At 42.0% G+C, this 26,065-nt stretch overlaps 1 protein-coding gene across 1 annotated transcript; it reads right to left on the bottom strand.

Annotated features, from left to right (window-relative positions):
* Nucleotides 1–3,512: 3,512 nt before the first annotated feature.
* Nucleotides 3,513–9,645, bottom strand: LOC144529172 (protein phosphatase 1 regulatory subunit 29-like). The gene is made up of 4 exons (XM_078268153.1): nucleotides 9,454–9,645; nucleotides 7,173–7,322; nucleotides 5,634–6,628; nucleotides 3,513–5,118 (listed from the first exon to the last, which is right to left on the bottom strand). Exons 1-4 carry the CDS (start codon nucleotides 9,643–9,645, stop codon nucleotides 3,549–3,551), a joined length of 2,907 nt encoding a protein of 968 aa, XP_078124279.1. The 3' UTR covers nucleotides 3,513–3,548.
* Nucleotides 9,646–26,065: the final 16,420 nt, after the last annotated feature.

Genomic DNA, 26,065 nt, shown 5'->3' with positions numbered 1-26,065 from the left:
GAAAGCAAGTGAATTAAAGAGTAAGTGTAAATAATTAAATAAAAGCATGAGGGTTCAAATAAGAACATTGGACAGAATGATTAATGATATCAAGCAAATTATGACAATTGGACACTGTGCTAATGAATAACTGAGCTAGTTATTCCTTACATCCAGGGAAAAGCCTTGAGGCTATATGTAGGTAACCTCAGCTCTATTCCGCCCATTCTTCCAAATGAAGCCATTATTTTTAAAAAGCTTCCACCTCTACATAGCCTGTGGTACTAATCTAAAACTAATTGATTGGTGATTCCTTCGACCTAAAACATAGGGGAGCTGCAAGTGGAATTTGAACAATAGGCCAAAATAGAAAACTGGGCTCTTTATAAAAATGGAAGCTGTCCAACTGAGTGCCAAAGGGAATTTGCTCTGTTTTTTTATGTGGTCCCACCCGACCAAATTAAGTTCTATTGATCTGATAGCAGAGTAATGATGCGCCTTGGACATCCCATTGTGAATGCTAGTGGGTCTATTTGATTGGCTGCCACAGATGACATAGAGAGCAGAGGGATAGTCATTATTTATATGAAACACAATGGAATATCAAAAGCAAAAACAGTGGGTAGATCACTACAGCATAATTAAATGGTTGGTTCACCCAAAGTACAAAACATATTTTCTCATTTCCCCCTTGAGGTATCTAGCTGTTCAAATAGTTTTTCTTTAATTCGCCCAGTTTTTGAGATATCCGTCTGAGATTGCTGCCACTACACCAACAGTGAAGGTAATTTGTTTTTAGTGCTCACAGCATTGACATACAACAATTTAAAAATGATCCTGGTTACATAGGGTAACAGACATTGTTGTGGTCAGGTTTTTGCAAGAACTACTTTCTACTTAAGCAATAGAGTGCACTATTTAGGTAAAAGGTCCAATGTGCATGCACTTTATACACATGAATCGTCTTCTGTTACTTCACAACAGATTTATCTTCTAACTTCTGAATAGAGCCCAATTCTGTAGACAGAGATCTTCATAGGTCAAAGCATAAATGCCACCCATCGCTTTCTCTTTCCTCATCAAACTCACACCTTGAACAGCGGGAGAATTCTAGACCTGTCAAAGCGATGATATCAAAGTTAGCCCAGTGGAAAATCAAATAGAAATGCATTACCTCCAGGCTTGATAGACTAGTCCTTCTTGACCGATCTGACTCAAAAGACAAATAACGGCACAGGAGGTTATATCACCTTACCTTGGCCTAATCATACCCTGCACAGTCATGGTGAAGCATAAATCTGACCTTAGTTTTTTTTTAGACTGTCTTACTAAGGAACGTTCCTAGTTAAGCGTCTGATGAGGGAGGCAGGAATAGAAGAAAGATAGGCAGACCAAGAAAGCCGTCATTAATTTCAATCAGGCTCCCAGTCTGGCAGAGTTAATAATATCAGCACACTCTTCTGACCTCTGACGATGGTACGACATCAACCTCTGCAAATTACTCATTAATTTACCCCCATTAAGTTAGACAGAGGTGGCGGGCAGGGGATAAACATGGAGGAGAATGAATTAATTAGACATTTTAAAACAGAATTAACACCTTTTCAATTGAGATGTATCACAGTAGAGAAAGAGAGGTCAGGATGGCAGTGGTGAGGATAGTAAGAATGGGCAGAAAAAGGAATACTGACTATATAGACCGGCTGACATTAATATTTTCACAGAATGGATGTCAATGCAAAGGGAGGGCATAAAGATAATTTATATGGATGAGAAGTCGCCTACTTTTGTAAATTCCAAAGCATTTGTATGGATAGAGTCATTAGCATTTCTGTCTCTTGTGTTTGAGAATGTTCTGTGCATAATGCGAGTGAGATAAACATTTGTCTCATAACAAAGTCTCTTTGTTTGGTCTGTAATAATACCAAGCCTTGCTCCTATTTGTTTCAACATATTTCATTCTACCACCCATAAAGTCAAACCCAAATCTTAAATAATAAACCAAATTAAATCCTTGGGGCTACATTATTCTCTATTAACCATATTGAAAATAGCAAATATGGAAAATATGGAAAAGCAAATATAATGAATATAATTAAAAAGTTGTGAAATCATACCTCACTTTGGGCACTTTGGTTCATAGCAAGCTCCAGCCCAGAGCAAAGCAGGGTCATATATAGTGAGTGGACGGCCATCTAAGCAGAGTATCCGTTGGGCCTTCACTCTGCTTATCATCCATTGTATCTCACTGTGTAGTGCAGGGAGCATATGACATATTTATATCGCCTTGAGCTGATATAAGGACCGTATTTTGTCTCTTCAATGTTGGCATGTTCAAAATGAGATGCTGCAAACCTCTAACCTGCTCTCAATCTGCCTCTATTCCTAAATGTGATTACAGGGTTCTTTAATATAGGAGCTAACACCTGTCTTGCCAACCTGCACAACCCAAACAAAAGTAATTTCTGTATGACTTGCACTATTGAAATGTAAATTTCCAACCTCATAGCTTCCCTTCTCAAAAGAAATACGCTACAGCTGTAAATAAGAAATGAGCTAGGAGACAAAAGTGACTGCCGATCTTGAAGGGGTTTAATCCACGTCATCTAGATCGAAAGACAGGCTGGGCCACACACATTTATGTACACACACACAACTCCCCAAATGGGAGGGTATCTATATGCAAAACATCTCCACTAAGCCATCCACTTTACTACCGTAGAGGAGGCTGAGAATAATGGACGACTCAGCCTCAACCCCACCCCTATTCTCCCACCCACACACACTCACCCCAGCATGCACATACTTTATACATGCCCACACACCGTTAAACATATGTAGTTAGGTGTTAAGAATCAATAAGCATGCTCAACACACATCCTCCCCGACCTATTCTTACACTGGCTAAATGCCAGGAAGAACAATTAGCCCGATAAGTACCATCTAATGTCCTCCCCCAAAGAGGGATATTCAGGCTACTCTAAAACAAATGCACCTAATTCCTCATCCTGCTCCCTCCCTCATTATCTCCCTAAATGATGCTTCTATAGGAGAACAGGTGTTGGAGGTGCAGTGGAATGATTGTTGTGTGAATGGAGGTTTGATGGGATTAGAAACTGGGGGGGGGGGTTAAGTCATGAATGGGGCTGCTTCTGGTGAGATAACCGAGCTACAGTGTACCAGTTTTGAGGTAAAAGACAGGTAAAAGAAGAGGTGCTGGTTACCACCTCTTTTTTGCTCATTAGTAGGGATTCAGCAGGTCTACGGAAGCTTGCGAGGACCAAGGTGCCCAGTATAAGGTAGTTTGGTGAACAGCTTGATTCTTGTCAATTACTACTTAGTATTGTGGTGAAAACAGACAACCTCTTAAAATCCCAATAGATTGTCATAGAATTGTCATAGAATCAATAAAAAAAAAAAAATCACCCAGGGAAACGACCCATGTCACTTGACACCTCACAGGAAATATCATATATCTTGCTACATTAACATCTATTCCCCTTTATTAGTCTGCTGTTGGGATCCAACTTCAGAATCTTCCTAAGAACATTCGACTTAGCTTCCTCTGCTTACAGCTTCTGCTGGGCAGAAACCCCCTTCCAGTAGTCCAAAATATCATGAAGGTCCTCGTCCTTGGCAAACTGAACCTTCTTACGCAGGGCGTGGCCTGCTGCTATATAGGAGGCCTCCTCTCTGGGGCTTTTCTTGTAAGGCCGGAATCGCTCCCAGATCCGCAGTGTGCTCTCAGACGAATACTCTGGACTGGAGGAGTAGCCAGAGTTGTAGTTGTGGTGACGAGAAGGTGAGAGCTGGGAGTAGGTGGATGTGGCATCTCTCTTGGTGCGGCCCAGTGGCTTCAGGAATGAGGCCTTTTGGGCCTGTGAGGGTGAGTCGTTGCCGCCCTCATAGTAGAGTGCAGGAAAAGAGTGGCGGTGCTCGGAGCTGTGGTAGTCTGGCTGAACTTCCAAGTGGTGCTGCTGCTGTCCAGGGCCAACCACCGCACCTCCACTCCCCTTACTACACCCCATCCCGCCCCCATTCACACTCACCCCACCACCATTTATGTTTCCCATCCCATTCCCGTTGCAGCCTCCTATTCCGCCAGCTCCTCCACTTCCACCCACTCCACCACAACCCACAGGGCTGCCTTTTTCTGTTGGGTACTTGGGAGGATCGCTTCGCTGCTCAGGGATATCCACACTGAACACTCTGTTGCTCTTGACAGATCCCACAGCGGGGGCGCCGCAACGGTTCTTCACTACAGCAGTGTCAGCGCTCAATTGCCTCTGAAGGGGCCGCACTGCATTGGCTGGGGGTGGGTCACGGTAAGGAGGGGAGAGGAACCCCCCACCACTGATACCTGGCCGCTCAGACAGGGGCATGACCAGGGGCACTGGGGCCATAGAAGGGGGGTGAGGCAGCTGATGTAGCTGAGGATGAGGCTGAGGATGTGGCTGAGGATGGGGCTGAGGATGAGGCTGGGGGTGAGACTTTAGATGCACCTTTGGAGAGGAGGCCATGATCTGATCTCCAGGGTGGCCTGGAGAGAGGGGCAGGAGGTTGCGGGGGAGGGACACAATGCAAGTTGGTGGCTGGGAGGAGGAAACAGAGTTGCCATTGTCAGCCGTGGTTACAACATTAGCAGAGGCATCCAGCTTCAGAGCATCAATGCAGTTGTTGATGATCTGGTTCACCTTGTCCACCTCCTTGGCAATGGTGGAGATCTCTGACGCTGAGCCACGGCCATCGTCATCCGAATCCTCCCCAGCCTCTATCCCATTCTCAGCCCCGCCTCGCCTATCCACAACTACCTCCCCTGCTATCACTGCTCCTCCAGCTCCCACCCCTCCCTCTCTGCCTTCCCCTGCCACTCCCGCTGTCCTCACATCCATGTAGTTGCCCTTGCCGCCCATTGCCTCAGAGAAGGCAGTGGCCATTTTTTCCACCTGCGGCAGGGTGGAGAGGCGAGAAGAACTGGTGTTGGCTGAGCCATGGAGCATGCCTGTGCTAGAGGAGGCAGACGGGGGCAGCTTGCCGCCTGCTCCTCCTGAATGGTGGTGCTGGTGGTGAGCCTGCTCCTGGAGACGCTGCATGGCACATGGGTCATTGGCCACTGCCGCAGCCGCCTCTGGGCCATACCTGAAGAATAACAGATTCACTTTAACACAGAAAATACATATAGTTTCATTATCTGATCTCATATTGTGTACATCATGCACATTATACTAACAGCATGATTGCAAAATGCAGTTGTACCTAATACTTTTTTTAAAGTTCATTTGATTTAATATGTCCTCTCAGTCATGCCATGGGGTGACAGAATATTGCCGTTTTAATTAAAGAAACTATGAAAAATAACAAGGCCCAAAGCCTCAACAAAGAGTATGGTTGGGGAAAATGTTTGTAGTTTGAATAAATGAGACTTTTCAGGGCTTTGAATCAAAACATCTAATTAACTGATGCCTTTAGCAGAACTTGTTCCAAAGAAATCAATTTTACCCAAGGGACACACAGTAGTGTTCATTTCTGTTGTGGCTAAACATCTCAGACGCAGTCACTATCTCTACAGTGGCTCTTCAACAATTAATCGTCATGAAAAAGGGTTATAATGTGGCCCTTAAGACTTCCATTAACATAAAAAAATTGTCTAGTACCTCATCTCCAAAATAGTTTTCTTCACGCTTATAGCTTTCTTCTTCTCTTCCTCGATGCGTCGTCGTCTGAGACAGTAATAGACTAGTCCAAGCACAATGACCATGCCAAACAGACATCCCAAGATGGTCATGATGTAGTGGGTAGTTGTGGATGGTTCGGTTCGCTGGTCCTCTGACCCCATAGCTCGTGTAGAAAAGGTCAGACAGGTGTGGTTGTAGCGCTGAGTTTTGCTTGCAGAAGCCACACAATAAGTGTAATTTGTGTGAGGTTTCAGTTTGTCCAAAGTGAGTACCTCCTTTTTGTTTTTAAGGGGCTTGATGTCTTCAACAAACGTGTGGTTGTACTTGGAGAGGATGTACATCTTACTGTATGGTCGTGGGATCTGCACCATTAGAGAAGCGGTGTAGAGGGAGACAGTTTGAAGCTTCATGGAAATCTGATGGTTATAGGTAGGGTCTGCAGTGGACGATATGGTTGGTTGGTGGTACAGACCTTGGTCTGGGTTGTCCAAACCCATACCTGAGCCATCTTGATCTGGTGTCTGGGAGGTCATCCCTGGAATTATCACACCATCGCGACACATTGATAAAAGAGCGTAACGGGCATTTTTTCCGTGTCCGGGCAGCGGACTCAGAAGTGGATAACCAGTCATTTCCAGAGGGGTTTCACACTGGAGGCGGTCATAAGTGTGGGTTACATTGTTAAACGCCTCCAGCCAGGTGAGGAAGCTGTAGAGCTCACAGCCACAGTGGAACGGGTTTCCTGCTAGTTCACACACCAGCAGCCTGTTGAGGACAGTGAAGGTAGATGGGTCAAGACGGGCCAACTTATTGGAAGATAAGTCCAGGCTGCTGAGGCTGGGGCACTCCCAGAAGGAATTGGTGGCAATGACCTCAATAAGGTTGTGTTGCAAAAAGAGGCACTGCATTCGACCCAGACCTCTCAACATGCCCTCAGTCAGGTTTGTCAGCTTGTTGTAGCCCAGCTGGAGAACCTGAGACAGAAAAAGAGAGTAGCCCCTTGACATTTTTAATTAACATGACAACAAATCTAATTGCTAATCATTTGGTGGGGGATGTTTTTAAGGAATGCAGTTTACATCAATAGGATATGTTTTATCAGAACTAGACACATCATTGAGACGCTTTTCTGCTTTCTACAAGTTAGAAAGTTTTTAACAGCCACCTATGAACAGGTTGAGAGAACTAGAGTTTGTAGTTGGATGATTTCAGAATACAGTATATTTCTAGCTCAACTTGTTCTAATATATTGCACTGCATTGTGTAAGAAAAACTGATTTATTAATAAATCCAATCTCCACTTAATGGTGCTTTGGGGGTGCTCTCATTCAGATCAGTTTACATTTCCATGACCACCCTCATTTAGCATAGACTTCTAAATGGGATTTCTATTATAAAGGCAACACAAATTATTCAACCACATTTGTAGAAATGTATAAGCATTAAAAATTATATTTTTATGATTTTAAATTAGAGATAAACAAATACATGCAAACAGTTGTGTTCTTGGCTGCAGACCTGTAGGTTGGCCTGTCCAGCAAAGGCCCCATCCTCGATGTAACTGATCTCGTTCTTGGTAAGATTGAGGTCAGTAAGGTTTGTGAAGCGGTACATGGAGGTAAATAGCACAGCCTTAAGTTTGTTCTCATTCAGCCTCAGGTCATGAACCTACGGGAGACAAGAGAGTGGATGACTTTCAGTTGATGTGTTGTACCCTCTGGCAGCCATAGAGGAGAACCAAAACGCTTTGCCAAAAATAGCTGCCAAGAGCATACACCTCCAAACATACAAGTTTGATGTCTAATGAGTAATTTTCCCAGTTATACCTCTGGTCAAAATTTGTTCAGTTAATCACAGCCTGTTTGCAAGCAGCTGAGCATCCAGCCTGAGATATCTAGCAGTGGTAAATGTTGATGCTAGAAACGGAATGTAGTTGCTTGTTAATATTAAAGCACCCAATGGTAATTTTTCGGTTTTAATCAGTTATGCAGCAAATTGCAGATGGTAATTGAAAAACCTGAAACAGTATATTTTAAAATGTCCCTCTGTTCTTGTGTCCCAAGCACTGTCTTCTCTCTCTCTCTGCCTGTCTCCCTCCCTCCCTCTATCTATCTATCTATCTATCTATCTATCTATCTATCTATCTATCTATCTATCTATCTCTTTCTCCCTCCCTCTCTCTTTTTACTCAGGCTTCTCTGTGCTGTACCATCGGCCATCCTGGGACCTCTCTCTCTCTCTCCTGGCTGTCGGTGCCTCATTCCACATGTTGGATCTGGAACTTGTTTCTCTCTGTCCCCCTGTGTATTTGTTTCATTATCGTATCTGTGTGAATGATGTGCTTCAGTTTTGCTTCTTGGATGTGTACAGTATGTGTAGCCTGTCCTACTTCCAGGTTACAGGGTGTAGAGGAGGTTGTGTGTCTCAGGCTCTAGCTGTTTGGTGACACAGAAGCGGTTTGACATCATCCATGATCCATCTTTTTCATATATGTTCACATTCATAGTCTTTATTGTAATTCTATTATGTTCATTTCTGTACACATGGCATCTGTCTGTCCTGGGAGAGGGATCCCTTCTTAGTTGCTCTTGAGATTGTGTAGTAGTTAGGTAGCCAACAATTCCACAAACAACAGCAACACAAAACAATTGGTTTATGTATCTCTTCTATGTCACCAAATTAACCTATTTAGCAACTATTTGCTTTAATAATGTCATCACAGCCACATAAAAATTGAGATATTATTGCTGCCATGGTCACTATCATTGGACAGATGAATATAACCTTGCACTTGATTAGGAAAATGCAACATGCATTTTTAGAATCTAAAAATTCTTAAATTACATTATGAATACTGTATTACCATCACTGTCATAGTTGTCACCGCAATCAACATATTATCACAACCATCAGAATCACACAATAAACCACAAACATACTGACTGACCACATGAGATTTGACTTGCAGCAAAAGCCATTATTATTAATTATTGTTAATAATGCCATGTGCAAGAAGCCATACGGTTTAATAGAGGTGGCTGGGCTCCAGGCCGGTTATTGCAGCACAATGGTGGAAAGAACTTTAAGGGGTTTAAGTTTGCTAAAAAGGACTGGTCCTATAGCTCATCTTGTTATTATAGAAGGTGGTTCCCAAGTTGTTGATAACTCAATGACTCTGTCTACATTCAACTACATTCTTGCAGATACAGCTGCACCTGTGAAAAAAACTACTAGGCTCATGGCACAATGCTTAGAATACAACCCTTTATGCAAAGGCTGTGTTTAACTATAGCATACATACTAGAACATACATACTAGGGGTTTCTACTAGGGGTGTAACAATACATTGATCTGGCTCAATATACTGATTCAATCCTCAACGATTCAATATTATCGATATTATCGAAAGTATTTATACATCTTTACAAAGCACCTTTATTTTGCAATTCCCACTTATATAATCATTACTTTGCATCAAAACGTGTAGTTTGTTTTTAATTTAAATGTCTGGAAGAGCTTAGTAATGAAATTGTCAAATCATATTTTAGGTGCTTTTTTGTAAATATATAAAAATGTAACTGATTATGTTAAATGCGCTTATGTATTGTCGCGTATCGGTTGCAGGCCCCTGAATCAAATCAAATCGAAATTGTATCGTGTCAGACTTTGTGATATCCGTAAATATTGTATCCTTGTCCAAAGAATCAATATCATATTGTATCGTGATAATATGTGTGATTTACACCCCTAGTTTCTACCACGGTATAAAAGGCCTACAGATAGATAAATTCATACTGACCGTGCTGTTGATGTGCTGGGGGATGGTCTCATATGGAGGCTGGTTCTGACTGCAGATAGCCAGCCAAACATAGCCTTTGTCCCCCTCTATCAGCCAGCAGTCCCCTTTCACCATGCCTGGCAGGTGGAGGAGCAACAGTGCAGGGAGCAGAAGGGAGAGAACCAGGGAGGACAAACAGAGTCTGCTGGCCATGGTTTGGATTAGGAGTGTTTGATAAAGGAGGGGCAAAAAATAGTAGTTGAAGGCGGAGCGGCAGCGAGTAGCAGTTTCAAATTAAAAAGGATTGCAGGTCAGGGGCAAGCAGAATAAATCTACGTAGAGAGAAAGGTGAACGGAAGGGCGTCTTCACGGTGATTAGAGCTGAGCTTGCAGCATGGCAGCAAATGCTGTCCCCATCTTAGGTGTTCCACGTCAAAGGGTTTTGGAGACTGTCACCCCAGCAGCTACTCATGGCCCCTGGCAACCGTATGTCTCGACAACACAGATGAGGAAGTACTCCCTCTCAGAGAAAGGCAGAAGGCCTATATAACAGACAGAGAGAGAGAGAGAGAGAGAGAGAGAGAGAGAGAGAGAGAGAGAGAGCGAGAGAGGGAGAGGGGGGGGCAGAATATTAACATTATTAGTGATAATGACAAAATGATTAAGACTATGCAGAAAATTGTAATACAGTTCACATATCCCCAGATGATTTTGAATTAATTGAGTTTAGGTCTAATTTCTAAAAGCACTGTGTAAAAAAAATGGTATATGAATCTAATACCCATGCTACCCAATCCCTTCATGGTAATGCACCACAGTAATACATCCATTAACTGCCATGATTATTTCCATAAGTCTTAATAAAGCCCAAATAAATATATTTTGACTTTTTAATTTAAACCAGGGTTTTAATGTTCTGTAATTGCTCATGTTCATGAAAATAACAGCCTCATATGAGAACAAATTGCAGCTCTTCTGTTCATACATTAGCATATGATGCACCAATAAAAATGGAAATTGCCAAGACTATGAAAGCAACACCGCTTTTCTTTGGGTTTGTCATTGTTTACAAGGTTCGCCAGCTTGCAGCTGTGGTTCTATTATTTCAACTTTGATGTACATAATAAAACAATAAAAATGTAATAGCTGCAGTTATATAAGGGTGAAAACGGGAAGATGGGCTAAGTGGAAAACAGAGCAGGGCTGTTGTAATTTGCATGTTTTAACAGGATACTAGCTGACATTTAGCTATTTACCTTTCTCAGGGGATTAACTGTGGATTAGGCTCTAATCCAGCATAAAATAGTATGTATCTCATCACCACAGCTCTGACGCTTTTAATTTGTTTTCAAAGTTTTGATTCCCCTCCCCAAGGTATCTGGCCACGACATGAATGACAGGGAATTGATAGGAAGAACAACAACTGGGGAACAGACTATTCTTGAGTACTCCATCTCAATTCCAAAAACATTTCCCTCTGTGCTTTATAGGTTGTCTCAGCCAGATGAAGAAAACATAACCTGCTGCAAGAAATGAAGCAGTGACATGGTTCAACCTAGTCTCGCTTTGCCAGACAATTCCTCCACAGAACTATGGAGGAAGGTCTGGCGAGTACACACAGCATTCCGACGATGGGAGAAAAACATGATCTGGTTCATTGGCATTTATTTAAACCAAACACAATCGTCACTAAGTGCCGAACAGAGAACCGAACAGTGCCTCTGCAAAATAGCCTCGGGAAGGAAGTTGTTTCGGTGGAACATGTGTACGTTCAAAAGTTCTTTTAGTCATGCAACAGAAAACTCAGATTGGACAGATAGTCTAGCTAGCTGTCTGGATTTACCCTGCAGAGATCTGAGGAGCAGTTAACCATAGTCCTCATAAATCCCCCGGGGTTCAAAATTCCAACACAAAGAAAGCTGAAGGTAACGTACATCTAGCCAAAAAGAGCGACATCTGGCGGAATTTCGGGCAGCAACGGAGCAATCCTGGAAGTGTAACATTGTTGATATAGACCAGGTTCAACCCAATCTACTCAGGTGTAATGGAAGCCAACTTTGGATACATTTGTTAAACTGGTCCATCCCTAATAGCCTGTCCTCCTCCTTGACTTCCTTCTCATCCACTGCCCCAACATGCACCTCAGTTAGCCTTCAAGTCACTTCTCATTTCTGCCGCACCACACCCCCAGCAGCTCTCAGGCCTCTCTTGAAATTGTTCCATGAAATTGATATTGACAATTCAATTCCTCCACCACAGGCCTTCAATTTGCCTTTGACCCAGCACCGTTGTCTTCCTTACGTGCGTCCACCCACAACACCCACACTTACAAAAAAAGCAATCGCAGCTTTAGCTCAGTGGAACAACAGCTAAACTAACCCCTTTCCACCTTGATAATTATGTAAGTCATTCATTAATCATTTGTTATGTACTCAGCTTTGAAGCAGATTTATTCCACTGATTTAACTGCTGCGTAGAGCCGTGTGTGCGTGTGTGTGTGTGTGTGTGTGTGTGTGTGTGTGTGTGTGTGTGTGTGTATGTGAGCATTAGTTCACGGCACGTTGTGATGAAAAGAAGCAAGCAAACTGAATTATATATCAAACAACAATTTGGACATTGATCATACTCATTCTTTTTTCATCCTATTTCTAAATTCCTTCTCTTCCCACACTTTGAAGATGACTCCAAGCCTAGTGTCATCGTGTAGTGATACAATCCTCACTATCTATCTATTTTTTTGTACTAGGGTTTAAGGGAATGTACACAGTCTCTGGCACACTTTAGCAATTTAAGATTTTGGAGACCACAAAAAAATACCGTGTCGTTCTTGTGATTACCGTCAGGCTGTTTTCCCCCCGTCGGCAGCTCATATTTACATCATATCTGCTACCCTGACATGGTATATACTGTGCTCGGCAAACATAAAAGACGAGTCAGTCAAGACTCATTTCAAATGTAGTTTTTACTTCCGTGTCCAGTCACAACCGCTTAGACCAGCACTATATATATTTCTTTAATATAATTACACTGCTGTAATGATCCAGACCACGCTCTTCCAGTCTATCTTAAAATCTGGGTCAGTCTCCTGTCTCCCTCCATCTCTGTCTGTATTTCTTTTCATCCGCTTACTCTTTTTCCTCTTTACTGTCCCTTTCTTTATTCTGCCGACATTGTTTTAAGCCTGCTTATCTCTGCTGCCTTTCAACTAGAAACACAAATTAATATGCTTCATCGCCAAAACACAACCTGACACCTTTTGTGTGCTTTCACATCCCCTCCTCGCTGCTTTTATCACACCCTTGCCATTGATTTTATTTTGACAAGAAGCCAGAGGAAGAGACAGCCTTATTTTCTCCCTCCGTTTCTTCTCCAAACCAGGCTCTCTTTGTGTTTAATTAATGTTCCTGATAGCTCGGCTTTAATTAAAGCTTTGCATCTGACAAACAACACTAATGATGTCAGGTCACAGAAACAAATGGAAAGTTCCCAAAGTAAGCCCAATAGAGGATAAGGGCCCCTGGTTTCCTGGTGTTTGCCCTCATTGGAAAATACAGATCTCAGATTTGGGTTGAAAGTAATAATCAGTAATTTGTAATAACTAAATGTGTTTTTCCACATTCTATCAATTGTTGATTCAACCAGAGATACTACAGGGAGTCAGTGTGCATGGGTAATGAGAGCCTTTACAATCAAAACACTTTATATTTGCAATTGATGATAGGCTCCATGGTGGAATAGACACGCCCGCTCGCACATAAACTACAATATCATCTCTAGAGATGAATACTAAAACTCTCAAAGGCATTGTTTAATCAACATGAGTGTTGGAAAGTTCAGTGAATGGTTAGCATAATTTTTTTTTCTTTCTTCTGCAAAAAAGGAGCTTACAACTGTCAATCAAGCTGTACTGTCTCGGTTAATTGCCAAAACAGACACACAACACAGATTGCCACTGTGTGTGTATGTGTGTGTGTGTGTGTGTGTGTGGGGGGGGTGTTGTACCAGATTTGATGGCCATTCAAAAGTTGTTTAGACATTTCACTTAAAACCACAAACTAGACTTTGCTAAAGTCATTAGGATACATCTGCTGGAACCATGAATATATTTACAAAACGTAATCCATCATGGAACCTCTTAAACTAAACATCTAAGTTTCCCTTAAGCATGATTGGTCAGGTATTTATGAGCCACAATTACCTTCCAAATAATTAAAGAATCACTCATTTTTTTGCATTAAACATTCAAATAATTGGATGCTCCATTTTCAGCCCAAGGGTGAATTATTTCAGCTAAGATTCATGAAGCATGGATAAATAAAGCAGTGGAACAGAGTGACTGTCACCTGTACTCTAATACCTTTATATATATATATATATATATATAGTTTGACTTGCTCACATGCTTGCTTATTGCCACCATACTTTTCTTATCCATAATAACTCTATCCACCGGTTCCAATCATGACACAGCTATTGAGCACAATCTGAAAACAGAAAATAGGAAAAACTTCATTAGGTTTCCACAGAGTGTTTAAAATGAAATAAAACCTGAACAAGAATGGACAAAAGTGACTAAATTAACAAAAAATAAAATATATATATATATATATATATATATATATATACGTATATAAGGAGGAATTGCAGATGTTTCTATTACGGTATTATTTTGATTGCCAAATATACTTTCAGTACTGTAACAGTGAGGGACTCCCTGAGTGGACTCCCATCAGAGTATACACATTGAATTCCTAAAAGGTTAACTATTTGGGGACCAGACCATTTAACCATGAGTCTTAAGTATTATAATGATGTGGTTTTAAGGTTAAGGCTAGAATTGGGCTTAGACTGAAGTTAGGGTAATGGCGGCTTAAAATTCTCTTTCCGCCCAGTCTGCGCTGCAAGAGTTGAAGAAGAGCAGCAACAATGAAGACAAGAGTAGCAAAGCTACCCTGGAGACCAGGTCATGAACCTTTCTACTGAGTGAGAAAAAAAGACAGATAGATAGACAGGAGGCAAAAAAAACAGACAGCAGATAGAGGGAAGCGCGAAGCAACATGACACCCAAGCCGGTGATTCAGAAATCCAACAGACCATCTAGGATATCCGTCACCAGTCCGTCAGACAGACAGACAGCCTCCTAGTTTGCCAGGCAGACAATCAATCAATCCAGTCCGTCAGCAGGCCCAACAGCCAGCCAATCAAATACATAGCAAGGCTAACAAGCCTTCAGTCAGCTAGTCAGTCATTGAGAATTAAGAAGTATGCCTAATAGTGCTATCTTTGCGTCCCAGCCTGCCAACCAGCCTGCCTGCCTGCTCTACCTTCAAAGCTGCTGCACTGTTCCTTCAAATCCATTTTCCTCGCTCCTGTCTCTTCTCTCTCTTCCTTTCAAGCTTTCATGAAGCGGCTGCACGGTTCCTTCAAATCCTGTGCATACAATATATCCCCTCTCTTCACATGTCTCGTTCTGATTCTCTCAGGTTCATTTATTTCATGTCTTTCTGTTGGTCTCCTGTTAGTCTCCATGCTTGCATTACTTTATTTTTTGTGTCTCTAAATATGTGTCCCAGGCTTTCTTCCTTTTGCATTGTCACCCGTCTCTTTTGTTTCTGTTGCGATTACATGAATGGGTGGTCATCGGTCAATGCTTTTAAACGGTGCATGGAAAAACAGTTGTTCTTTTTAAGTCCCTCTGGTTGCTGGGATCTGAGGATTGGCTAATGAGGACTGATGATTGACACCTGCATCAACTGATGGCTCACATGTCTATAAATATGAGTGCTTGGGCATCATTCTCTCTCCCTCCTCAAGGTTGCTTGGTTTGTTTGGATTTTTGGTTTAGTTATTTTTGCGTTCTAGCTTTGATACATTTACACACATCCATACATTGCACACATTACTGATTAACTGATTGCACGTTTATCTTTGTTAATATAAATAAATTGGATTTAATTGAACAACCATGTGTGTCTCCACCTTTTGCCATGCCTTTGAGCCAGGTTGTGACATGGGGGCTCGTCAACTCAGCCTTTGGTAATAATTCTTTATCTTGTTATGTTGGGGTGGAGTATCACATGTGACTATAGTTGGTAAGTGTTTTGTTTGAAGACCTTAAAGGTGGGCTTTTCTTTTGCTCAATTTTGAGGTAAACAAGTAGTGCTTAAATGTCTGGTGTGGCCTTGTTTTAACTGGCATTCTCTTCTGTGAGCAGGTTCTATTAGAGAGTCCGTTGCAGGGGACTTTGTTAGTGTGACGGGGAAAGTGGTTGGAGCTATATGCTCGGGATCACATCCATGGTGTTCTAAGGGTAACTGCATAGCAGGGGCTTTTTCAGACCCACTGGTTTATAGTGAATAAATACCTGCCACCTGTACCTGTCCGAAGACTAGGGATGAGTTTAGTTAGCTAGTTTGTTGTACTAGTTAATTTAGAATGGGGAGACTCCAGTTTGTTTGACTTTATATATGTTTTGGGCCATTTGGGTTTTGGGAGGATTTAGTTTGCCTCACATTGAGTATTACATTTGCTACATTTGATTTGTTAGGTCTAATATTGAGAATTTCATTCAGGGTCCATCTGTTGAGTTGCTAGAGCGATGTAATAAAGAGCAGCTGAAGAAGATTGCTCAGCCTTACTCCATTGATGTTGACTTCAAGTGCACAAATGAGGTCCTGAAGTGTCATCATGGCCAACTTGACGGAAGCGGGAGTGTTGGGGGACGAGGGAGGTAAGAGTGGTGTAACTACTACCACTACTGCTAACATTTGAAGAACAAAAAGTATTACTGGTTTTGAAAATGGAACATGAACAGGAATTGGAGAGAATCAAATTCAGAAAGGAACAACTGAAATTTGATTTGGAAGTTCAAAAATGAACATTGCTGAAAGAGGGCAAAATTTCTGCATCGGCTTTGAATTTGGAAACGCCTCATGTATGTTTTTGATGTTGCAAGCAATTTGAGGTTGTTACCAAAGTTTAATGAAAGTGATGTGGAGATTTTCTTCAGTTTGTTTGAGCGGGTTGCAGATTCAAGAGACTGGCATGATGAGGAGCGAACTTTGTTGTTACAGTGTTTTTTTACTGGTAAAGCACAGCAGGCTTACTCAGCTTTGTCTTCTGCAGCCTGTAAAGTGTACAATATGGGAAAATCGGCTGTCTTGAAGGCATATGAGCTTGTTCCTGAGGCATATCAGCAACGCTTCAGGGGCTGTGGGAAGACTGGGGAACAAATGCGTTGAGTTTGCCAGGGATTTGACATTACATTTTAATCGTTGGTGCGTTTCTTCTGGTGTTACGTTTGAGGCATTATGTGATCTAGTGGTTCTAGAACAGTTTAAACAGTCTGTGCCCAATTATGTTGCGACCTATGTTAATGAACACAAGGTTAAGTGTCCAAGTGAGGCTGCAGTGCTAGCCGATGAATGTGTTGACACACAAATGTATTTTTGGTGAGCGGTACTACAATGAACAATTTCCCAAGGCAGGGTTTATGTCCCCAAAGTTGGATAGACAAGCTAAAGAAAAACTGACTCTACTGTGTGCAATTAAGAATGAATTAAAAGAATGTCCTCTAATGAAAGAAAAAAGTAAGATGTACAATGTTAAGTCAGCTGGTTCGGCTACCACTATTCAGAGGTCTACACCTGGTATTGCAGCAGAACTGTTGGCTCCTTTTCCGATGCAGGTTAAACCAGTAAATGCTTCAGAGAATGACTTGTTATGCTCCATTTATGTCTGAAGGCTTTCTGACACTGCTTAGTGGTGATGAAGGAGTTCCAATAAAAAGCTTGAGAGACTCAGGAGCGTCGCAAAGCTTTGTGAGGGGAAATATTTTGCCCTTTTCTCCCTTATCAGACACAGGTAGCTGTGTTCCCGTTCGGGGAATGAGTCTGCAGACTTTGTGACTGTGCACAAAGTGCATTTGTCATGTAATTTGGTACAGGGGGAAGTAGAAGTAGGTGTTCGTCCAGTTGACGGAATTGAGTTTATTTTGGGAAATGACCTGGTAGGAGGTCGTGTGTGGCCAGATGATGTGAGACAAAACGGTGTACACTTACCTGACCAGCCAATTCACATAAATATGTCTGCTTTCGTTTCAGAAACTCCAGAGGTCCCTGAAATAGAGGCAGTGAATACAGTCTCGTCTTCAGAGACGCAAGCGGCCACTAATCTGGAGCAAAAATGTTTCTACGGTTGGTGTTGTGACTCGTGCTATGACGGCTGCTCTGGCTGACAGTGAGGAGATTCCAGAAAAACCTTTTGTGGAAAAGTTTATACTGTCAATGCCAACTGATCTTTCTATTTCTCGGTTAGTTAGTGAACGAACAAAGAGCCGACAAGTCTTTGAAAGATATTTTCGAACAAGTTTTGCCATTTCCTCAGGTAGACATTACACCTGGGTATTTCATACAGAATGACCGGTTGTTCAGAGTGTGGCATCCACACGGAGAGGGATTTAGTGGTGATCCAGTTGCGCAAGTTGTAATGCCTACTAAATATAGGACGTCGGTAATACATGCAGCTCATGATTATGTTGCAGGACATATGGGTGTAAAAAAAAAATCGTGTGATCCAGCATTTCTTTTGGCCATATTTAAAACGTGATGTTTCAGCTTATATATGAATGTGTCATGTTTGCCAGATTACACAGCAAACCCAATCAAACCCTAAAACCTGCTCCTTTGTATCCGATTCCTGCAGTGGGTCAGCCATTTGAACATCTCATTATTGACTGTGTGGGTCAGCTTCCCTGGTCTAAATCAGGTTTTGCTTACATGTTAACTGTAATGTGTTGCTCAACTAGATATCCAGCGGCTTATCCATTGTGTACCATAACTGCAAAATCTGTAGTTAAGGCCCTCAGCCAGTTCATATGTGTTTGGGATCCCGAAAACAGAGTGATCAAGGGTCTAATTTTACATCTCATTTGTTTGCACAACTTCAACAACTTAACATCAAGCATAACAAGTCCTCTGCATACTTCCAGAGAGTCAGGGTGTACTTGAGCGCTTTCAACAGAGTTAAAGATTGGGAGGTGGGTTTTCCGTGGCTCTTGTTAGCAGCTAGAGAAGTTGTTCAAGACAGTACAGGGTTCAGTCCCAATGAGCTGGTTTTTGCTCACACGGTTCGTGGTCCTTTGGCGGTCGTTTGTGATCAGTGGATGTTGACTGACCCTCCAAAGAACTTGATTACATATGTAAATGGTTGCAGGCAAAGGCTTTATGAGGCTGGAAAAATGGCTAAACAAAGATTGCATTTCTGTCAGGAAAAAATGAAGACTGTTTGACCGCAAAGTGGAGCGTCGTGAATTTAGTGCAGGAGATCAGGTTTTGGTTCTGTTGCCACTTGTTGAATCCCCTTTTCAGCAAAATTATTTGGTCCATGTACAGTCATCTGTTGAGTTTCTGAACAAAATTACTTGGTAGAGATGCCTGGTAAAAGAGAAAGATGTCATGTGAATCTGCTTAAACCCTATCAGACACAGTCTGCTTCAAGTGAGGCTGTCCCAAATTGTCCTGTTCTGATGGCAAGTGGTTCTGTGGCGGTAACTGAGGGGGGACAACGACATGTTGGAAGAGGTGTTACAACCGTAACTCAAAAACTCAGCCTTAGAACAGTTATATACAACATTAGGACATTTGGATGAAATGTAAACCGTTGATTAAGGTTATTAAAAATTACCCCTGTCTGTTCACAGATATTCCTAGCCGCACTACTTTGATCATACATGATGATATTGGGGACGCTAGGCCCATATCTCAGAGATTCTATCGGGTTTCTCAAGAAAAGTTTGGATCATGTCATTCATATTGGAAAATGTCATTGCCGAACCATTTTCATCTAGTTGGGCTTCTCCCTGTCTGTTGGTTAGTAAACCCGATTCCACATACAGGCCCTGCACTGATTTCCGAAAGGTTAATGCAGTGACGAAGCCTAATTCCTTTCCTCTCCCGAGAATGGAGGATTGTGTTGATCAGGTGGGGGCAGCCAAATATGTCAGTAAGTTTGATCTTCTGAAAGGGTATTGGCAGGTTCCTCTTTCGGAAAAGGCCAAAGAAATTTGTGCTTTTGTAACACCATCAGGACTATACTCTTACACTGTCATGCCCTTTTGGTTTGCGAAATGCCCCAGCAACATTTCAGAGGTTGATGAATAAAGTAGTGTGTGGGTTGGATGGTTGTGCAGTGTATTTGTATGATGTGGTGATTTATAGTAACACGTGGGAAGATCACATTCATAGGGTACAAGCTCTATTTGACAGGTTGGTTTGGGCACGTTTGACTGTCAACCTGTCTAAATGTGAATTTGCTAAGGCGACAGTAACTTATTTGGGCAAGATAGTGGGGCAGGGGGTGGTTTGACCCGTTCATGCGAAAGGTCTGGCAATACGGTAATTTCCTGTTCCGTCTACTAAGCGGGAGTTGTTGCATTTTCTCGGGGTGGCAGGTTACTACCGTGGGTTTTGTGCTAATTTTGCTTCTGTTGTGACCCCATTGACTGAGTTGTTGAAGGGCGGGGTTAACTATGTTTGGTCTCCAGTTTGTCAACAGGCTTTTGATGAGGTGAAAACCCTGTTGTCAAGGACTCCTGTTCTGGCAGCTCCCAGGATGGATCTACCTTTCCAGTTGCAAGTTGATGCGAGTGATGTTGGGGCTGGTGCAGTATTGTTACAGATTGATGAACAGGGAGTTGAAAGACCAACGAGTTACGTCTCTAAGAAGTTCAAGGTGTATCAAAGATATTACTCAGTCATAGAAAAAGAAGCTCTTGCTCTTGTATGGGCCCTTCAACATTTTGATGTTTATGTTGGGGCAAGTTCTTCATTGGTAGTGTACACTGATCATAATCCATTGACCTTTTTGCATTCCCTTCAAAATCCAAATCAGGTTAATGAGATGGGCCCTGTTCTTACAGCCTTATCATTTGGATATACGGCATATTAGGGGCAAGGACAATGTGGTGGCAGATGCCTTGTCGCGTGCGCCATTGTCATGTTGGTCAGGACTGCCTATCGTTTTCATGTTTCATGAATTATTCCAGTGCTTCCATGGATTTATGGCCACTGGGTTATGTACATAATGCGCTGAACTGAATGGTGTTAGAGATTATATTAACACAGTCGGTTGTTTGATATAAAATGTGATTTATTGTATTGTATTTTTTCAAGGTTGCGGTAGGACCTTGCTCTTGAGGAGGGGGGTGTGACGACTCCTAGGCCTATCAAGTCCCTCTGGTTGCTGGGATCTGGGGATTGGCTAATGAGGACTGATGATTGACACCTGCATCAACTGATGGCTCACATGTCTATAAATATGAGTGCTTGGGCATCATTCTCTCTCCCTCCTCAAGGTTGCTTGGTTTGTTTGGATTTTTGGTTTAGTTATTTTTGCGTTCTAGCTTTGATACATTTACACACATCCATACATTGCACACATTACTGATTAACTGATTGCACGTTTATCTTTGTTAATATAAATAAATTGGATTTAATTGAACAACCATGTGTGTCTCCACCTTTTGTCATGCCTTTGAGCCAGGTCGTGACAACACATACATGCTAATTACAATTAATGACAGTAAGTACATTGTTGAAGCATGAATCAAAAATATTACAGGTTCATTTTGAAGAAACCCCTCCTAACAATACTCCAAAATAAAGGTTCTGAATTTTTCCACCATGGTGTCTTTGTGGCAATTAAATTGAGTATTAAAACCCAGTGAAACACTGATGTTTACAACTGATATATTAGCAACTTTGATCAATGTAATTCCTGCTTTTCTGCATTTCCCCTCTCTCCAACCCACTCTCTCCTCCATCCCAGCTCAACATCTCCTGTCTCTCTTTCTCTAGTTCTTTCCTGTACATTGAACTCTCCAGTTTTGGTCAAAGTGTCTGTTACATCTGTTGGCTGTCTACCAGACAAACTCCCACAGGGAGAGCAGACCAGAAAGGAAGTTTTCAGCTGCTGAGTGCTTTGTTTCTGTGAAAGCCTGGTGGATTTTACCAATACAAATTGGACAAGTGGAGCATCATGGGACACCACAGCGTTTGAGACAGTAACATTTTAGGTCCAGCTGCATCAACAACTGAACATTTCCTGAAACCATCGCCCAGTCCTGTGGAAGGTCTACAAATCTCACTGTGGAATATTTTCATTGGAACTAGATTCTACTGAAAAAAAGGTCCCGATGAACTGATGCTTTAAGTCCTTGGACGGACTATTAAACATCACCAATTTTGGCACCGATGTCCAATTTCCGTAATTGACTTGCACGCTCGAACCTAACCTGCTTCATTTACTCGAGTCAGTGATTTCCTAAATTTCCAAGAACAACTTTCAGCAGCCTCCAGAGGCAAGCATTAATGTTTAGCACAGCAAGTTATGTACATAGAGGTTGCATACAAACGAGCTGAGAGAGCAGGGGGTTAATGAGGCTGTCTTTACACTGTTTGAGTAAAGAATGCCAGATCTGAGCTCTTGAGGCAAAGCCCTAACTAGTGCCGGGCTGCAGTTCTCCAGCTGCTTGTTCATTTATAATCAAAAATCCGGATGTTGTTTGGGCTTGTTAGATTAGCATGGCCCCAGTGGGGGTCTATAACAGTCTGATGTTGCTGCTATTTCTCTGGATGAGGCTCAGCCATGCTTAGTTGTGTTCTCATAAACTCAACCCAGAGGCATGCCCAAAGCTATTTTCCTCAATAACTTGTGAAAGACTGTGTGAGTCATAAAAGAACATATTGCAGGCAGGGCCTTCTTCATCCTACTGTACAATGTGTGTGCATTCTTTTACTTCTATCTGTGTGAGGACCAATTGAGATTTAGATGGTGACAGCATTTTTGGAAAGGCATACCTTGGCCGGTCTTTACTGCTTCTAAGGGCTGTTTATGGGTTACTACTTGATTTACACAACATCTCCTAATAATGGCCTGTACCCAATAGGCATGCTGCATCAAAAACAGAAATGACTGTCAGATGCGACAAATGCTTGTTTTGTTCTGTGTGGGTGTGTGTGTGTGACAGTGGAAGGTGACTAATGCAGCAACTGGAATGCCTGAAGACAATGCATGTTGGAATTTTTTCCCCTTCTCTGGCCAAGTTGGATAACTTCTACATTGTGTTCCATGATGTTGACCCATTGGAGCGCAGAGCACCCTTAGTGCACGAACATGACATGACAAATCTAAATAGGAACGATGTTGGAGCTCTCTGGTAGCACAGTGAAGTCAAGTCCCTGTCTCCTCCGCTCCGATGTATGTCATTAAAGTTGTGAAGGAAAGCAATCTATGATTGGTCATAGTCCACCGACACAATGATGATCTCCAAAGATAAAAATAGAATGTAGTCTGATACTGGCATACATTGTGAGGTACAGTATCTGTCTCAGACTTCGCTCACAGCATTGCAAAATGGTCAGAACAGAATCAACAGCATTTTGTCTTTTATGAAACAATGTCCTGGTTTCTCGAAATAATCCTCAGCCTTCACTCTGAACAGTTTTCATTGGAACTAATCAGAGGCATATGTTCTGATTTATTGTTAGAGCAGAGCTCACAAGTGTAGAAAGAAGGTTGCACATGTGTGTGCAGATTCCTCGGTGCGACAGTGAATGTGTTCAATCCAAATGTACACGGTTACCACCAACACTTCATTATAGTGACTTTCTGTGCTTGTGTGCGTACAGTATGTGCCCTTGTGCATGTGCGTGTACACGTCTGCTATACCTCTGTGTCTTAATTACTTAAAAAAAAACTCATGCAGAAGCTCTCCCCTCCAGCTCCACTCAGCAGGTATGTTGAAGTAACAGCCCTCTATGGGATCATCACTTCTTTGCCGGGAGGGAGGCAGCAAGAGGAAGACAAAGAATGAGGAAAAGAGAGTGAGAGAAATATACAAGGAGAGAGAGAGAGAGAGAGAGGCAGAAAGGGGATAGCAAACAATGAGGAAGGTGGAATAGAAGAGGGATTGTAGTGTGAAATAATTCATCAGTTTTAATTCCGCCTCTCAGTCATTCCAACAGGTTATCCCAACTGGGGTTTGAATCGCTTTTTCAAGGTTGCCCTTTTCATGGAAATGAGAGATGAGAATAAGGGGGAAGTGGATGATGAAGGGATGATGGAGAAGTTTTTAACCTTTATTTAATCAGGCAAGTTGAAGGAAACACACGTTTCCCTGAGACCCAAATCCGCTTCAATCCAGGGGGGAGAGGATAAGGAGATTTCTTAGGAGGTACAACAACACTCTGTTAAGATCAATAACTAATCCATTACGAACTGCTACTTCAGTCTTTTTTCACAGCGATACCAGAAGGAGGGAATGGTTGGACATATGCACACATTCACACATGGAAGCCGTCCAGTGTAAGTGCCATCCTCTTCTTTTTTGGCAACTGGAGCAGCTCAGGGCCCAGTGCCTGGCTCAGAAGTAGCTCATTTATGAGTAGAATGAAATGCTGCACAGTTTGGTGTTGACATACACTATGCTGACAACTGACATATTTACTTGATAGCTGACAATTTAAAGGGTCAGTCCATCCAAATGACAGAAAAACACTGGTTGCCACTTATCCCCAGAGGTATTTAACCTCCAGTCACACAACAGATGCGCTCTCATTTTAATCTACACAGCAGTCATGGGCTCCCTGCAGGCTATGGGTGTGAATGCAACCTGAAGCTTTTATTTATACTTCAAGTCTAGTCAAACACTGCTGCAGACTATTAGTATTTGCATGTATTTTTTCTAAGCCGCTGATTGCCCTGGATGGAAACATTACCGGTGTCTTTGCACACACGACCCATCACACGAAACCTTACTTCTTCTGTTAACTGAGCTGTATGCATTGCTTTTGTGTAATTGGTAAATGTGTATATTAACTGTATAATGTATTTTTAAATACAAAAATAGAAAAAGGGGGTAGAACCAGAAAAGTTTTTTTTTTTACTTCTTCCTACTCCTTTTTGAACATGGGAATCCTTATTTGAATCATTTACAATAATTGTGGAATATATGTTTTCTGGGGACTTTGTTTTTGCTGGTTTTCTTGCCTGTGCTGAAATGTAAAAGTTCTTATTTATCTTTAATTTTTTAACATTCAACAATCCATAGACCCTCCAGTGGCCCTATGACTCTTATCCAGCGCCAGCAATAGGGAAGCAGGGTGACGTTATATAGAGCCAACACTGAATCAATGTTGAACTTTGACACGGTAGACCAGTGTTTGCTTCCTGTTTCTTACCAACAGTCAATGTTAGCTTCTCTTACAATCTTTCCCTGACCATAACTAACTCATTTTCTTGTAAACCTTCCTATCACAACTGGAAATAGGTTTCTGTTTGTAACTGTAATTTGTAACGCTTTTGGAAGACATTGACGAGTGATCCTTTCCTGCCTCAGAAAACGCGTATGTGTCGCTCTGGAGAACAATTACAAACAATGTTTTTTGTTTAATTTTGAGGAATTGGGCTCATGTAATTTTTCTTTAATCCATTAAGGAAAACTTTCCCACACCTTAACCACACATGTTAAGCTTGCTAAACTTAACCAGACCTCAATAGCAGTTGTGGCCATGCACGTATCCAGGATTGTAGCAATACAGAGGTCCACATTTTTTTATTTTCCTGATCTAAATATGCACATTTTAAAGACGTTTGGAGAGCAACTATTGTATAACAGTAACTTCAAATGTGAGACTAGTTGACACTATACCCAAAAACCACCGTGTTGACCAAAGATTGTATAGTTACGACAAAATAATCACCACCTACGCAATCACCCACAAGCAATGACAGTGATGATGATCAGACAGAGGAACAAGTCAGATCTTGGTGTTGTACAAGTTTATTTTTGGCAGTTCTTTTTGGAAAAAATAATACCGAGGTCCGGACCACTGTGTCCTCAATGGTAGATACGGCCATGGTTGTGGCATATCAGTAAAAGCCATTACAGTATGGGTAATTCAAAATATGACTTACTTTTTGTTGGTATAGCCATGCAGTTAGATTTACTTGAAAAATATCTGTGACAAGCTATTTTTCTAAAGCATCATAGAAAGAAAAAAGACAAGATAAAATATCTATAAAACTATCTGCAAGTTTTGCGCCATTGTTATCTGACTACATACTGTGTAAGAACAGTATTCTGACAATTGTTCACAAGCATCAACCTATCAGCAAAATCATGTCCTTGACAGCAAACGAGGAGCTTGCACTGTAGAACTGAGTGTTGCCTACAAACTGTCACAAATCAAGTCATACGGGGACAGAGCGATCGAAGTGATGGCTTTGGTCTGTCGCGCAAGCGTAGATAACAATCGAAACCATTGGGGAAAAAGTGGGCACATACAATCACATCAGCAGGGACTCGCACAGCTGCACATGCACTTCGACTTTTTCATTCACACAGAAGCTCAGTGCACAGAAAGTGGAGACACAGGCACATGTAGATATATACTGGGAGACATTGATACACACAGCAACACGATGGGGTGCAGGTTGTGAGTCATCAGTCACAGTAATCGCCTTTAAACAGACTGAAGTGTTTTGTCTTGTCCTGCTAAACGTGTGGCAGCGACAAATGCAAACACACCTTCTTCACAAGACCGCATCTGTCTGAGATGAATTACAAGGAGAG

Source organism: Sander vitreus, chromosome 2 (assembly GCF_031162955.1).
Source record: "Sander vitreus isolate 19-12246 chromosome 2, sanVit1, whole genome shotgun sequence".
NCBI lineage: Eukaryota > Metazoa > Chordata > Actinopteri > Perciformes > Percidae > Sander > Sander vitreus.
Note: the sequence above shows the minus strand (reverse complement) of the source record. Positions and strands in the feature narration are given on the sequence as shown.